This window comes from Episyrphus balteatus, chromosome 1 (assembly GCF_945859705.1).
Source record: "Episyrphus balteatus chromosome 1, idEpiBalt1.1, whole genome shotgun sequence".
Classification (NCBI taxonomy): domain Eukaryota; kingdom Metazoa; phylum Arthropoda; class Insecta; order Diptera; family Syrphidae; genus Episyrphus; species Episyrphus balteatus.
Window position 1 is genome coordinate 39,620,607 of NC_079134.1, and position 17,666 is coordinate 39,638,272.

The 17,666-nt window shown below is 32.2% G+C and overlaps 1 protein-coding gene across 1 annotated transcript in view; it reads right to left on the minus strand.

The window, feature by feature from the left end:
* Nucleotides 1–17,666, minus strand: part of LOC129921240 (uncharacterized) — a 75,287-nt gene continuing 57,621 nt past the window's right edge. Inside the window, exons 3-5 of the mRNA XM_056002971.1 lie at nucleotides 14,194–14,241; nucleotides 1,141–2,290; nucleotides 1–1,065 (exon numbers count right to left, since the gene is read on the minus strand). Of these exons, the coding sequence (XP_055858946.1) occupies nucleotides 660–1,065; nucleotides 1,141–2,290; nucleotides 14,194–14,241 (1,604 nt within the window). The 3' untranslated portion in view covers nucleotides 1–659. The remainder of the gene's footprint in view (nucleotides 1,066–1,140; nucleotides 2,291–14,193; nucleotides 14,242–17,666) is intronic.

The window sequence follows — 17,666 nt, forward strand, 5'->3', positions numbered from 1 at the left end:
TTGATACACAAACGTCAATCTGTAATATTTGTCAATTTTACAGTTTGATTGACAGTTTTCCTGTTTGTTTTATTTTTTAAATGTACATCCTTAAAAACTAAGTTTACATAATATTTACTTACAATTTTCTTTACAATACTCAAACTGGTATAACATTTTAAGCTTATTTATTTATTTATTTATTTATAATCATTCTTCTACTAATAAATTCGATAAATATTATTTTTTTTTTTTAATTTTCGTATTAATTTATAATTATTATTTGTAATTTATTTATTTGGTAAAAATGGACATATCTTTAAAGTTAATTTTACGTTTTTTTTCTATTTTACTATTTTACAGTGTAAAACTATTAATGATATGGACTCACAATGGAATGTTTAAAAGTACGGCTACTTAGTTAACACATTTACAACAATTAAAAGGATATTTTTTGTTTAAATACATAGTTTCGGCCTTAACTCCAAATGTGTAAAGGAGCTAGGCTGATAAGTTTATCTTTGTACATAGAATGATTTGGGCCTGAGTTGGGCGCCAGACGAAAAAACAAACTCACAACAAATAAGAACATCGAACTATTCGAGGAAACTTTCACTACCTGATGTCATAAAATCGAATCCGACTTGATTGGACGATGGATACCAACCATTGATTGACTGTCATTCATGCTTGATGACCGGCATCTGTTGATAGTGCGGTGAAAGACTACCCATCGAACTACTATCCAAGCCATTCAAAGGAGTTCGACTTAGCGACGACGGAAGACCATACATATTGCCATGACTGCTAACTGGTGTTCCAGTCGGACTATCCATATCTAAAGCAGGATTGATACGCTTTTCTTTTTGTCGCCGATTGCAAAACCACACTCGCACCACCTCCTTTTCCATGCACAAAGAGTCTGCGAGATTGGATATTTCTTCACTAGTAGGTTTGCAGTTGATCATGAAAGCTTTCTCGAGGGCACCACGAACATTAGTTTCTATCGAAGTCCGCTTCTTACGTCGTCGACCCATATTCTCGGGCGTTGTTAGAGGGTTCTGTAAAGCACTTAGTCCAAAGATCCTGCGAAGGAGAAGAAGATGATTAGTAGTTGTAGAATGAAAGTAGTGCGGATTATGCCTGATGTGGCTAACTCACCCTCCAGGTTTTGAAATACTGGTATCTGCATCCTCGAGCCACTTTTGCAGCAGTGGCTTGAGCTTGCACATGTTTTTAAAGCTCAAATTTAGTGCCTCAAAACGGGATATGGTTGTTTGAGAGAAATCATTGCCATAGAGTTTGCCCATTGCTAAACCGACATCACCTTGGGTGAAGCCCAGTTTGATGCGTCTTTGTTTGAAGGTCTTGGCGAATTGTTCGAGTTCCTCAAGATCGGTGGTTTCTTCGGGAGACTGATCAAGCATTCGCGGAGTGTTGACAGAAATCGATAAGGATGATGAGGAACTCATGTGTTTCGAGGTTTGAGGGGCAAAGCTACTCATACCGGGGGTGTTTGGGGTAAGAAGCCCCGAACCCATGTTCAGGCCCGCCGAGTTTGGTGGCGTCGTATGAGAAGTGGTTTGAGTCTTGGACATTGGTGTTGTATGTCGACTAACTGGACTGAGAGATGGACTTCGCAGTGGAGACTTGGGCAAAGGGACTGAGGCATAGTTGCTCATTTTACCCTGGGGCGTTGAATGCTGCTGAGGAAGTTGCTGTTGGTATTGATGCTGACTTTGTTGTTGTTGTTGCTGTCTTTGCAAGGCATGGAACTGTTGTTGGGCGGCCTGAGCCATTGCTTGGAGGGAGTTTTGTAATAGGAACTGTGATGCAGCTGGAGTGTTGAGATTACTCTCAGGTGCAACTGTACGCATCATCTCAATATACCCCTGAATTTGAGCTTGAAAAGCTTGCTGAATATCTTGTGGGTTAAGGGCAGCTGCTAGACCAAATTGGTTCTGAAGCAGCAAAGGCCCAAGGGGGTTCTGAAGAGCCGCCAGTGTTGCTTGGATATTCTGATGGCTATTTGGACTTTGGCAAGGTGGCTGAAGCCCCTGCGGTGGAGGTGGTGGAGGTAGAGAATTTTGAGGAGTAGAAGACCGATGAGTTGTTGGTGAGCGATGAACTGATGGGGAACGTTGATGCACCGATGGAGACCGTTTTGGTGTTCTAAGTCTTTTCGGTGATGGCGAACCTCTCGACTGAGCTAAATTGAGTACACCTTCGACTAATAAATTCTTTTTGCTAAGATTTTTTGGCGATGGTGATCTTTCTCTGTCACTTAACTCATCACAGCTTTCGGCACAACCTGTAAATACAAAAAAAAAAATAAAACATTTTTGAGTCAAAAAAAGGAATAAAAAATAACATAAATATTTTGATTTTTAATTTTCCAATTCACTTGACAGCATTATAGCAAGTAAAATTGTTTGGTCCTGTTGCTCAAGGACTCATGTATATGCCTTTTTATATGATATATTTTCCCTGTTTTACTCAGTGACCATAGAAGGATAATGAAATTTTGCGTTCAACCCCATGGAATAATTTGATTTTGGTCAGGAAAATTGAATGCTCCTGTCAAGGTCCTTGTTGTTGTTAGTGTAATTTATATACATAAACATTTTTTTATTCTTCTTGAAGACCATACCATAACAATGATGGTGAAGAAGTCCATACCAAGAAGCCATCATTGAAGACTTTCTTTTGAGAGTGACCGACCCCAGATGAACGCAAATTTTATTCAATCTTCCAATTGAGTGAGTTTTTTTTGAGTTTTTTTTTTGTTGGTTGCCCTTTCTTATGTTGATATAAGAAAGCTTATCATAGTCCTGGCATACGGTTCAAGTCTGGATGAGAAGGGTTCTTTAGAAAGAAGAACTTCTGGTGGAATAAGTTGTGATAGTGAAGACAGAGTATAGGTACCTAACAAATTTTCAACTAAACATTTATACACTGGGTCAAAGTTAAGGGTATGTAATTTTTTTTTTAATATTAATGGGTTGATAGGTTTTGTTGGACTTTAAAGGTTCGAAGACTGATAAAAAGAAAACTGATGGATGGTTGCAAAGCAAAGGCTGTAATTTATAAAATTGGTTTTAGATAGCCAATGTAAAATAAATTTTGGGGCTCTTGTGGCATGATAAAAAAGAAATTATTTGTAATGGTTAGAATATGGGTTAGGTATGATTTTTTTTTTTAAATTCAACCTTAAAGTATTAGTTGAAAATGGAATCTTGTTTTAATTATTCGTACAAGAAAAAAAATTATTTAGACTGGAGAACAGTTTAAAAATATTAACCAAGGAGTGTGAAAAAACGAAACAAAACAACAAGTTTTACAGCTTACAAAATTGAAAAAAAAACGCTTAAATGCTTGCTAAGACTTTATAGAAAAAACTTCTTGGGTGTTTGTAAGCAGAAACTTATATCTTACATCCCTAGAAATGTCTTTTCGGAACTCACACTGAAACTCATAGACTGCAGAAATTTGAATAGGCTATTGAACAGGAGCTGAATGGAAATATCTCTTGACTATTTTAAGCAAAAGTCTGAGACTATGGGGAAAAATAAAACTGCCATATTCTGTCTGCTCTCTAGGTACTAAGTTCCTAATAAAAAGGATTCCATAAGTAGTACCTACAAATCCTAAGTGGTGTACCACTGAAGGTTTAATTATCTCTCCCATCGAACTTTTTTTCTCAGATTGGATCGAAATAAAATTTAGGAAAAAGTGAATGTGAATTGAGAGAAGCGAAGTGCAAAACTATATACATTTTTCAAATGCTGCATTTGTTTTTGGTTGTCATATACATGGATGCAGTACGTAAATGATGTGTCTGCTAACTGGACCTAAAAAAAAAAATATGTGAAACTGGGATATGATTCCTCCTTATAATACTTAAACCAAATTTGGCCCGAGTTTTGGCAAGGAAATAGTGCTATCTTGTAAAGTAAATGATCGAAATGTATGGGCCTTTGCGACTGATATTTAAAACACATCATCTGACTCCCTAACCGCATTTACCTTGTTTCCCTTCCTGAAAACAAATTTTGCCAACGACGAGTTACTAAAGCTGTTAGCAGCCTTTGATTAAAAGATGAATACCGAAAAGTACATTCAGCAGTAGAAGATGTACAAAGGCGACAACCTATTGTAAAATCTAGCAAAGATGGAGCGTTTCTTCTCCAAATGAAAAAGAAACTGGACAAGTAGCGATGTTTTTTTCATAAGTTATTTCGGAAAATGTACAAACAAATTAAAATATCTTGTCGGGGACATACATAAGTGATGAAGAAAGATATATTGAAGTGGAGTCACAGGATAGACTTAATGTAAAACAAAATTCTTTTAGAAAATGCACAGGACTATAGAAAATTATCTCTATGATATTTCTCGGGGTTGATAGTTAATAGTTTAAAAGCTTAAAAGCTGTAGAAATTGTTAAAACAATACAAAAATGCAAAAAAAAAAAAATAACTTTTCCAATGAAAATTTCACATCTTGGATTTTTTTTAAAGAGGAGGTGAAGGTTAAGCAAGATTCAACGCTCCATTTAGCGAACCCACTAGTGACATAAAAATATTAAATATCACCCTAAAATTCATGTTCCACTTCCTAACTCTATACGCTTTTTTTAAATCGCCTTTTTCTAGGCAATACTTTAGTCCAGAGTAATCTACTTAATCTGTCTCTAAGATCATCATTTGATTTCTTAGTTTTCTAAACAAATATTTAATTGGAAAATGTTACTGACACTGAGGGAAATGGCCAGGAAAGTTGTTTGCAAAATTGTAGGTAAGTAGGATAAGACTCGAAACTGTAAGGAAATTAGGAACTATACCAGCCCTTTGAGCAACAATCCCACTGTGAAAATTTCCTTTATTGACTTTTCTTCGCCCACTGTTGAAAAGTTGTAAAAAATTATTCAAACTAAACAATTACTTCTGTTCAGTCAACAACTACAGTATTAACTATCTCAATAAGCTCTAAGTACCCGTGTCAAACTATTAGTTACCGCACCTCTATCATCATGATAACAATTAATCAAATTCCAATTAAAACACAAATATAAATTGCATCAAACAATAAAAATTTCTTTCACCCTTAAAAATGTAAATCAAACAAAAGATTGCGATTGTAACTGATAAATATACAAAAACATGTCACCATTAAAATGCACTCACATTGACAAAAAAAACTCCCTACTTTACATATAAACATGCGTACTAATGCGCATTATTTAAATTCCATTGTTATACCTCAAGGGTACATCCCCTCTTTATATACATATTTTTGAATATCATTGCACCCTTCTTATTCAAATTCCGTAATATTTCTAATGCGCAACCACTGTGACAAAGTATTTGACTTGAAGTTTTTATTGTATGTAGGTAATACAAAAATGTAATTTTAAATGCATATAAAAATGAATATCATCAACCCTTGATTCTTTTGACTTCATTCAGGAAAGGATAAAAAAAAAATACTATGACTCAGGTGAAGGGTGCGTTAAACAAATTTATTTAAATTTCATCGCGCCTTTTTGTTATACGTGTTACATTCTTATCCCTGATGTTCGTGGTTTTATTGGAATTCTTTGAAGCACCCTTAACAGTAGTTCACACTTCAAAAGGGTTGTGATTTTGATTTAAGTGGTTTTTTATTCATTCGGGCATTGTTGAAAAAAAAAATAAAGGTGTTAAAAGGCTTTTAAAAGGGTATTTAGCATATCAGTATTTAAATTACATGGTTTGAGAATTTTACAAGAAGGGAACCCTTTTTTTTTTTATTGAAAACTTGTTGCGTAGTTTAGATGTTTTGTTCATTTTTTGTATATATTGATGTTGAAAACGATATGGCACAATCATGATTGTGTTTATTCAAATATTTTGACAATGAGCTAAAGGGTTGGGGTTTATGGCTTGAGTAGCTGAAACCTTTAATTTGACTATTATGGAATGGGTGTTTAATTGATATGTAAGAAAAGATTGGAGAAAAGGTTAGGTACATGAAATTAAGTGGTTAGCCACACCTTTTTTTATGAAGGGTATATTGAAACTGAATCTTAAAGTGATAATTTGGGATTTGCAAAACAAGTTGAATGAATGCAATTGTGGTAGCGATTTAGCGTTATTTATTCAATTAGAACTCTTCGTTGAGATCGAGTTAATTTTTTTTGTTAAATCCCTTGCAATTTCGAAATAGCTTTGTTGATTTGAGTTGGTTTGATATTATCCTCAAATTATTTACGCTTTATTTGGAGGCGGTTGGTTGGAGATCGAATTGTATTGAACAGTCAATTGAATGCAAATAACATGAACTTTGAACTTGTTAGTCCATTTGCATTTTCTCGGCGCACAGTGGTGCCTTTCATACTTTTTGGAGTAAAAAATCATTATTTGCATATCTCGATGGAAAGTAATGTTTAGAAGGTACACTGAAAGGTATTAGTGTAGATAGTACCTACTAAGTATTTTTTTTTAATTCAAAATGGCGGCGGTTTCAAAATGGTGGCCTGAAGTTTTATCTGGCATGAAATGTACCAAATCGGTAAAAAATACTTAAAAAGTAGTAAAACTTACATACAAGGTTTTTTTTGGTTAACAAGAATTTTTACAACTTTTTATCAAATTTTATAAAAAAAAATTAACTGCTATGGAATTATATTGCTACAAACTATGTTTTAAGGCAAAAAAATAACATGAAGTATTAGAAAAATATAATTTTCAAAAAAATGGTTAGGTATTTATTTTTTCAAAATATACTTTTCAAATAGATTTTTGTAAATTCGAATAGGTTTAAAGTAAAAAAAATCTCTGCAGTCATGTTTTTAAGAATTCACAACTTCAAAATACTTTTATCTTCGAAATGTGATGACATAGATTTTTTTTTTACTTCGAATTAGTTATATCAAAATCTTTTTGAAAATTAGATATAGGTATCTTAGTCCAGTGAAAAACTAAGTATTTAATTTTTTTTCGAACATTGTAGTTTTTTATGTTTTCATATTTTTTAACCTTTGTCTTAAGACATAGTTGGCAACAGTATGTGCCAAAATAGTTAAATTTTTATGTAAACGAATAGAAGGTTTTCAAAATTGTTGCTAATTAACAAATAAAAGTTAATATATTTTTCCTATACAGCCTTCATTGCACTTTTTGTCAGGAAATTGTCATCAAAGTGATTTATGACGCAAAAAAGCGTGAAAATCATAAAACACTACTGTGTGGTGGGGCTCGGTAAGCATTCCCCTGTACTTTATCTTAACGAATTGAAGATTTAACGGAAAAGTTGATTTAAGTCCATAGTACGAAACGAAATTTTCCATACAAAAATAGCATAACGAAATCTTGAACTACAAATTTTGTTTTGTTTCTCGTTTTTCAGTACGCAACAGTGGCGTAGATAGGGGGGGGATCAGGGGGATATATCCCCCCCCATTGGGATCGATAATTGTGCAGTATAAACAGTCATGAATAAATAAGTTGAAGAAGCGCACTTTGAAAAAAAAAACGCTATGGATTTCGAGTTCTTGATTAGCTTAAATGTTATAAATATGGTTTACCAACTTTCGTTGCCATTAAGTCGGGAGCGGTACGATTGATCGCAAACTAAAATCTCTTATAACAAAATCTCGCATTTTTGCAAAAATCACGCAAAGCAAAATTTCGCATTTTTAACATCTCACATAGCAAAATCTCGCATTTTCAAAATCCTGCATATTAAAATCTCGCATTTTAGAAATAATCTCGCAAGTTCATTAAATTCTTTCTATATCAAAATCTCTCATTAAAAGAAGAGCGTAAAGTATCTTAAATTTAAATTGCTTTTTTGGCAGCAAAATGTATAAGCAAAAGATTATAAGAAAAGAGTAGGTCGAATACAACAAATTCACATGCATTAAGTCCTTTTGACTCCAACATTCAACAGTTGACCCTGAACACTATTAAAAAACTGGCATAGGCGTCTGACAGTGCACTAACCTTTTCCTTTTCTATTTATCTCTTCAAAACAAAACGAAAAAACAGAAGAGGGAGGTTCTGGGCTTTCCTAAGCTAGCAATATCATGTAGGTTTATAATCTCGCATTGAATTAATAAATATTTTATTTCAATGCGAGATTATAAATTTCGAGATTTTAATGTTGCGAGATTTTGGTAAACGAGATTTTGAAATTGCGAGATTTCGATAAAAAAGATTTCATAATGCGAGATTTTAAGATGCGAGGTTTTAAGAACAAGATTTTAAAATGCGGTCAATCGTACGCAACCCCATTAAGTCGGTATTTCAAAGAGTGAATTTAGACTTGGTCCAAGCAATGGAGCTCGCTAAAGATTTAAGGGATCAACTAAAAATTAAACGGGCAGAAGACGACTCATTTTCGAAAGTTTTTTGTATATGGGAAAAATTAGCTGAAATCCTTGACATAGGCGTTAAACATAAGAGAATAGTGAAGCGACAAAAGAATCGTTCGAACCCTTCGGTTCAAAGTACAGTAAAGAATATTTTCGTGTTACTGTTTTCAATCTTTTTCTCGATTTCTATGTAATGCGCCTTGGAGAAAAATGTACAAACCATGAAAACACACTAGAAGGGTTTCCGGTTCTTTCTAAGGATTCTTCGTCTGAAATAGACAAAGCAGCTTAAAAAATTTAATGAAACTGTTGAGTTTTACCAAAAACTAGACCACATAAAATAGAACAAAAACAATAAGATTTCCTTATAGTTTTCATCCAAGAAGGAAATATTATTTAAACAATCGGGATTTCCTAACTGTTTTACCGACTTCCAAAAAGGAGGAGTTATTCAATTCGTCTGTACTTTTTTTTGTGTTTTTCACCTCATAACTTTGGACCGAGTGAACCAGTTTTGATAATTCTTTTTGTAGGTATTGAAAAGCTGGTGCCTGTTCAGTACTATTAGAAAACCCATAAAACCCAGTTTTGACAATGGAAGTCGGTTTTGTTTTTTTAATAAAAAAAATACGATCATGTACGGGATCACCTATTCCAACTTACTATAGAAATATTGGTCACAATTTTTGTTCTAGTGCCAAGTTGGAAAAAATATGAAATTTTTACAAAAAATTTTGAAAGAAAAATACTTCCTCTATGAACTCATTGAAAGCGCTCGAAAGCTGCACCGAAAAAAGTTGTCCTGGTATTTATATTTTATTAAAGATATTAGCTACACTGCTGGTTTCTACGTCAACTACCGAAAGAACTTTCTCCAATTTAAAGAGAATAAAAACAATGCAAAGAAGCATTATTAAAACTTAAAAAAAAATTTGCGAACTAGATCTATCCCCCCCCTTAGCAAAAAGCTATCTACGCCACTGGTACGCAACTCTAGGAAAAAATAGGAGAGTTTTCAATCATTTGTCACTTACTCGAGTTTATTTTAGAATGGGGATTATCCAATGTTATTTATATAGGATAAACTACAGTCTGTCTTAGCAGCAGCTTAGACAGTGTCTATGAATATGGCCCAAAGATTTTTTTCATTAGCATTTTCGTTGTCGACTTTGGAGACTTGAAAATTTTTCGGTTCGCTTCAGCTGCGTACTGGGCTTAACGATTGAATTTTTAACTTATGACAGTTCTTCAATGAAGATATAAAACTGAGTCTGATTTTTGCATGCCTTTACCTAGATTCAGTTTCTAACAATACACTTTTAATAAATATAAAAGTCAATTCAGACATTTTGCTCTAGGCTTCAATAAAATATAAAAAAGATCCATTCATTTATTCTTATAACAAAATGTATGTAGTTCAATGCTAACATGCAATTTTTTCATTGTTTCCTTCAAAACTAGGCCACATAGGTACACTCCTTGGAATACTTTACAAAGTACCCAAGTCAAACAATGCACCTTATGCTCAAAAATCTTGACTTCTATTTGAAATCCTTTCATTGAAAGAATTTAACAAATCAAAATATTTCAATACCCTGACATCATATATAAATGCATCTTTGAACAAGAATTCAAAACCCTTATAAAATGTCTATGTATACAAATTTAGCAAACACAAAAAAAAAAAAAAAAAAATCAAACCAAACTATCTCCCCTGGGGTGAATTTCTAACCAATTTGTGTTTGTATCCCTCGTGTGTAGTGTACCAATACCTACCATGAGAAATCGAAAAATCAGGAAACCATTGTTATTAATGTCCTGGATGGCTATGTACACATAAATTGAAAGATAAAAAATGAAAAGTTTAAAAAAAATGCACTTCACTCTCACTCAACCCCTTATGCCAATGCAATAGATTTCTTTCCTTTTTTTTTATAAACTGACATCAAAACGCAAGCCAATCAAAGTTCACCCCTATTTAAAATTACAAACACACATCGCAGTAGTTAAAGGAACATACAAAAACATCTTCCACACTTTTTTGTGTTTTCTATTACCGAATTTTTTTTAAACAGTGTATCCTTTTGCATTCGTAACCCCCATTTAAATGTTTAAACTCATAATAAAAAAAAAAAAAAATTAAAGAAACTCAAAATTAAGGGTTGTTATATGAAAATGGTGGCTGTGTTAAATAATCACCGAACTAAATTAATGAGTTATGCGTGCATTTTTGCATCGTAATCCTGATTTTTGAATTTTTTATATTTTTTTTCTCTCTTCATATCAGATTTATACTTTTCGTGTCCTTGTGTTATAATATCCTTGATGGTACCACAGAGATAGTGGCAGTTACATTGATTTGTTGCGAATTCATATAGAATATTGTTTAAAGGGTGCAATATCAATATCCCTCTGATGAAAGCAGATGTCCTTAATTTATTTTGAAACATTTTTGATTTCAATATTCTAAAAAAATTGATACAAAAAAAAAAACAATAGAATTCGAAACCAGGATTATTTCAAAGGAATGCAATTAGAAAAAAATGTAGGTATCCTTTTCAAAGTCATTTTAAATCGTGAAATCCTTTTTTTGACCAAAAAGAGATAATGATAATATTGGATATCGATAACAATTTATTTCAAATATATAAGAATTCAAGCGGGTGGAATTGAAATTGATCGAACGAGACAGTTTATTATGAACATTTGTTACAATATGGTGGCCATTGCAATGCCAATTGTAGGTATGTATACAATTTCACAAATTTAACCCATATTTTTACAAGAAGGTACGTTATAGAAAATATTTATGATTTTAATTGAAAACTAAATGTGCAATAATTTTGATGGATAATTTGTGTCATTTAATAGAGGTTTTTCCCCTTTTTTTCTGCTACAGAGTAACACATTGCTAAAGCGCATTGCATTTTTGTACCATTTGTTGTCTTCATTAGGAAACAATAATAAATTTACTATTTATTATAAGGCGGGACTATAGTGGAATATTGTTTTTTTTTTTTTCATAGTTACATTGATTTCGAAATGATCAATCAAAATGTAGGCAGTGATGATGTTTTCAATTGAGCTTAATGCATATGGTACAGTTGTCAGTTGTGAAAGAGTGATCCTTACCATTGAAAAAAAAACAACAACAAAATTTAGGTTTTTGTACTACTTCTGAAGCAATCTTAAAATTTGATTTGTGACCATTTTGGGGCGATTTGTATTTGTAAAAAAATATACTTTTCTAAAAGATTTCAAAATTCTAAATTTGAATCCAAAGTAATCGCCACGTTTCGAAGACAAAAACTTATGTTGAAATTCTAATATATGATTCAGTCCAAATTTCATGACTTTTCGTCAAGAAATGTCTCCAAAGGCACCACTGTGCACCGGGCAGAAAAAAGAACCGCTTTTCGCAGACCTAAGGGTGGTGGTCCAATTTTGCGTTTACCATAATTTAACAATTTCAGAATTAAAAACAGTTCAAAATAAAACATAAAAACGCTATTTGTTCGATGATTTGGACTTGGAATCGAAACACTGAAAAAAGGATGGTAATTTAAAAAAAAGTCTTACTGTCATAATTTAAGGGTGGGCTAGTGAAAAAAGTGATGTAATTTGTTGGAATTACCATGGTTATTAAATTGAAAAAAAAGTGTAAAAAAGGACAATTTTTACACTGAAAAAAAAAATTTTGATTTTTAAGAGGTTGGTAATTTGAAAAAAAGTTTTTTTGTCATACATAGTTTTGAACTAAGGGTGGGCTAAAGAACACACCATTTTATATTTGTTGTTACTTTTGAAAAATGTTTGGATAGATTTTGCCAAGCATGTAGCTTTTCTAGGTGCTTATATGACAAACCAAAAAAATAAATGATTTTTACACTTGAAAAAATATTTGTAGTTTGTGGTTTTTAAGGTGAAATGAAACAAATTATCTTAAGCTTCTTAACAGGAATGTTATATGGGCTACATTCAATCAAGTAAAAATTCTAGGTTAGTCAAATGAATAACACCAGTGGATTTACTTTTTCTAAATTATAAATTAAAAAGGTCACTATGGTGTATGCGTACTATTTTTTTTTGTGAGGTGAATGAAAACTAATGTATTCTATAATTTTTAAACAAAGCGTAGGATAGCGAAAATAAAAGTTCATGGGCTTACCTTTGGCAAACAAACTACGGTTCTAACGATTTTTTGACAGGAAAAAAATAACACAGTTTTTTAATTTTCTCATAAGAAAAAAAATTTTTTTTTGTACCTTTTGAAAAAATAGTGGAATAAAGAAAAAAAAAGTTGGGCTATCCTCGGTTAACGTTGGGCAAACGAACCACAGTACAAAACCAACAATTTTTACACTGAATAAAAACAATAATTTTTTTTGTGATTTTTGAGGTGAACAAAAATAATTCCGTTATAATTTTAGAACTAAGGGTGGGCTATCGAAAAAAAATCTTGGGCTAATTTTGGGCAATAGAACCAGGCAAGTTTGAAAAAAATAAGCATTTGGGGGTGCCAACTTTACATAGCAGAAAAATGAAGGGTTTGCAAATAGATGAGAATAAGAGTGTTATAAAAAAAGAGAAAAAAGTCAATTTTAAAGGTGATACTTTTGTATGTGTTTAATCATTAAAATCGATAGTTTCTATTAGAATTTGTTTGAACAATTAACTTTGACTACTTGTATCAGCCGACTCCTTCAACCGATTTTAAAATTTCTTTTGGTATTTGAAGCTTTCTATAATTTCCTAACCCAGTAAATAAATTAGTTTTGGATTTTAAGCACACACAAAATATGCTTAATGCAAAGACTTTTAAAAAGTTGGCCAATTTTTAAAAGTCTTTAACCACACATCCAAGTTTTGATTTTGGTCTGCAATTTTGTAACCAGACTTAGGCTTTTATATTAAGAAACCATGTTAGAGTTTTTTTGAAGAGTTTTTGAATTTTTGATATTTCAAAAAACTCTGCATTCTTGTTCGTTAAAAGTACAATAATAAAATCAGTCATATTTGGATACATCAGCAAAATTACCATTTTGTTTGATTGTGGGTATAAAGAAATACTTTACAAGGATAGGTACCTTGCCTTGTGAAAAAGGCTATATGCATTAAGTCTTACATGCCCACGAGCTGTTTCATGTTAGGTTTATGTAACTTACTTCAGTTTCTTTTCAACCAAAGGTAAACTATTTGAAATATCAATCCAAAACCTACCCTAACACAAAAACAAAAATCTTCTTCAAAACCTCTCCCCACAAAAAAAGGAAGACGAGTTAAAAGTGTGCTCATCACATGTCTTACTACGTTTTCCATTCATCTTAAAGATGAAAAATAAGACACCAAAAAATAATCCCAACCCTTTGTACATATCTATTTTATTACATCATCATCTTCATTATCCTTTCACCGCATCAAAAAAAAAACATACTACTCAAAGACACGAGCGAGACACATCACCATTATGATTACGACTCAAAACGAATGTCGTCTGCGCTAGCATTAGATTGCCCCAAATGAACCACAAAATAGACACGAGATGAGTCCCATTCATATCCTTGATCAGCCCTTTTTTATTTGCGGTAGTCTTGTAGAATTGAAAAAAAAAGGATTACACCTCAGTCATTCGGGGACACACGTCGTCGACTCACGACTGACGGTTAAAAAGTGATCCCAATTTTTTCTATAAAAGAAATAAACCAACAGAACGTGCTACAAATTTTCCAGAGAGCCACAACATTCATGTCTTAATTTATCAATATTTTTTGACAGAAATGCAACGTGTAGTAACAATCAGCAAAAAGGATCTATTTTTTTTTTCTGAATAAATTAAAAAAAAATAAACATGAACTCACCTGATATCGATGGTAACGGTGATGGTGTTTTTGACATTCGATTAATATCTGAAATGAAATACAAAAAAAGGATAACAGGATAAGTTTTGGTAAAAGAAATTTTTAAAGTGAACAAAAATTCTAAGTATTTTGACAAAATAAACATCACGTTCTCAAGAATGCAGCACAGTTGCATAGCACAACCACACCCCTTACCGTTCGTCGTTGATTTTCTCATGAATATTCAAATAGATGAATATAAATTTATATTGATTTTTCTTTCGTCCTTATTTTGGTAATTTTTTGTTTTTATATTTTTTTTTTTGGAATCATCCCAAGCAAATAAAAACACTAACGAAGATATACAAAAATAAAGTGCATAGATACACAACACATACGAATTGCTATGGAGTGTCCTTTTTTGGACATAATACACAAATGGGGACCACAAAACTCTAGAGAAGGAAGGACATTCGGTCGTCGTATATAATTCTGCACAGTGCATATTATACGAGGGGTCATGCAAATGGCACGTCGTAGTCATCGTCGTCGAAGTAGTCTTTAAGTCGTCTTCGGTCCTGATGGCATAAAATATCCATTATAACTTCTCTGCTATATCCCTGAGATAGTTTTCTAGAGTAAAAGGACATTCGGAATTTTTGTTTTTATTTTTTTTTTTTTGCTATAAATAGCTCTATGATGAGAGTTTTACTTTAATGGACTTTGCATACGAACGTTACTTTATAACTTGATGTATGTGTCTCCTTGAGATGACATGTCGAATGTCCTTTTTTCTTTAATGGCAAGGAAACGTCCTTGGACAGAGTCAAAATTAAGTGCAAAATAAAAGATACATTTCTGCTGCATTCAGGATATTGTTTTGCCATTTATTTTTCGTCCTTATCGACAGCTAATAAATAACTGTACTATGGGAGATGGACATTGAACATTATCCTTATTGGATTCGTTTTTGCATGATAAAAAAAAATCACAAAAAAATAACAAAACTTTGGAAAGGTGGACTTTGAGAGGGGGTATAGGATATTTATAGGTCCCATGGGATGGTTCAAAACACAAGGATAATGTCCTGTTTATGGATGAATTCCTTTTGGTCTTATAGCCCCTCTGGAAACTCATATTCACATATCCTCAGAATCAAACAAAACCAAAAAACAAAAAGTTATTTTGGAACAATTTTCGGGTTGTTTGGTGGTCGAAGGAAGAATATCCTTGAATGAAGATATTTCCTTATATGCTAACTTTTCTTTCTTTTTTTTTATATCTATTTGTAGCTTTTGGGGATGATGTTTGCTGTTACGTAAGGCTTAAGTGAATAAATAAGGGTAATCGATGTTTTTTCATCTTTCGTATTTGTTTCATGAGGAAAAAAGGAAAACTTTTTTTTTCTGTTTGTTTGTGTTTAAAGAGTCCTTGTTGGAGAGTATTTTCGTTCAAGTTGCTAAAATTCAAATGTGTCAAAAAATGGGCACATAATATTGTTTTATCCTTAATTATGAATTTTATCCGATTATATTGTTTGAAGAAGTTTTTTTTGCAGGATATTTACTGTTGTCCTTCCTCCTTTTTCTATACCTACCTAAGTTTAAGAAAAACATTTATTCTTCTTTTTAATGTCCTTTTGTACAGTTATTAATGCATTTTTATACTCGTTTTCTTGGTCCTGTGGGAAAAATCGATGATGATAAATGAAACGCTCTCTCTATGGGGGATGCAAAAAAAAGGACGTCTGCATTTTTAGTGTTTTTCAGGTAAGAAAGGTGTGGTATCTCGTATCTTTATATGCATATCATTTGAATATCTCCTGGAGTCTTTGAATTTTAAGGTAAAAAAATCGTATTTTTTTTTATAGAGCACCACAGTGTGGTGCCGATATTGAAAAAAAGGACCAAAATGAGAAAAAATTGTAACATGATATTTGGTATTATCTAGTTTTTTTCGTCTTTTTCATTATTTTATTGTTGTTGTTATCTTTTCTTAGTTTGAACAATGTTTTATAAAAAAAGGACATTTAATTTGTTTCTTTGTTGTTTGGTCTGGATTTCTAGAGAGACATTTATTGCAATCTTTACTACCGTTCTATTTTATTTTTTTTTTTATTGTGGCAGGTGAGTCAAGTTCGAATTTTCAAAGAGAAAAGATATAAAATTACAATGGGAATATAATGGTGATGGTGATGTGCTCTATTTGGTGGAATGATAATGTGCAACGAAAGGATTTTTTGTGCATTGCGTGATACCTTTACCATAGAAAATATATAGGTCGGTGGAAATACAAAGGGAAATGCACGTGGTCGTTTTTATGATGCAGACAATGCAAGGTACTGAAATTGAGGTAGCTACCTATTGCACTATTGTACAGGAATTTTAAAATCTAAAACGAAAAATTTGTGTAAAAGTATTCGGTAAATTCTAATTATTATACTTTTTTGTTAGATGTTCTTTAAATTTCACAACAATTGATAACGGTTTATGTGAATTTCTAGTGTAGCGAGGAATAAAAAAATATATATATTTCCGTAACATGTTACATAATCAGAAATCCTTAATTGGAATAATGCTTTGAAAAACCTCTTAGATTTTGAATATGGCTTTTGAGATTGCATAAGTAGTTTCGCTAAAAAAAATTTGCGTTGACGCAATTCTAAATCAAAAGCAGGTACTCAAAAACAGCGTTTTCAACCTATTAATATTAAAGTTTTTCAAAAACGTGACGTTCCAGTGAAATTTTGACTTCAGATTCGGAATCAGCACACAAAAAATATATAGTTTGGTTCAAACTCTGTTTTCCAAACCGGTTTGATTGAAATAATGAAATATAATCATTTTTTTTATCAAAAAACAAAACCGACTTCCATGGATCAAAACAGGGTTTTATGGTTTTTCTAATAGTTCCCATGGCATGGAAATTAAACCACATTGCAGCCACCAGCTTTCCAATACAAAAAGAATTATAAAAATTGGTTCACACACTCCAAAGTTATGAGGTAACAAAAAAAAAATGCAAACGAATACCTCCTTTTTGGATAAAAGTGAATAAATGCTGAAACGAATATATCAAACAATTATAAAAATAAGTAAGGTATGGTAAATATACTCGTAGTTGCATAGAAATCCTCAAAGCAAAGCTTAAAGACAATATAGTTGCGAAATTAAGTGAGAATTAATTTGTTTTACGAAAAAGTAGGTACTTCAGATACAGTTGCACTGAAATGCTTAAAAACTGTGATTTCTGATTTCGAATAATCGTTAATTTTTAATCTATCAGCTTTCCAAACTATTTTATAATTCTTCCATTGTTTTGCAACTCCCAATCCGGCCCCATCTGGCGACAAACATTTTTCAAAACCACGTTAGTTTTTCTAAAATTCCAAAGTTTTGAAGCAATTCTAAAACCCAATATACAGAACAGATACTAACGTATAGACATATTTTTCGATTTATCTGAATTTTTGCTACGAGTAATTAAGAGTAAAA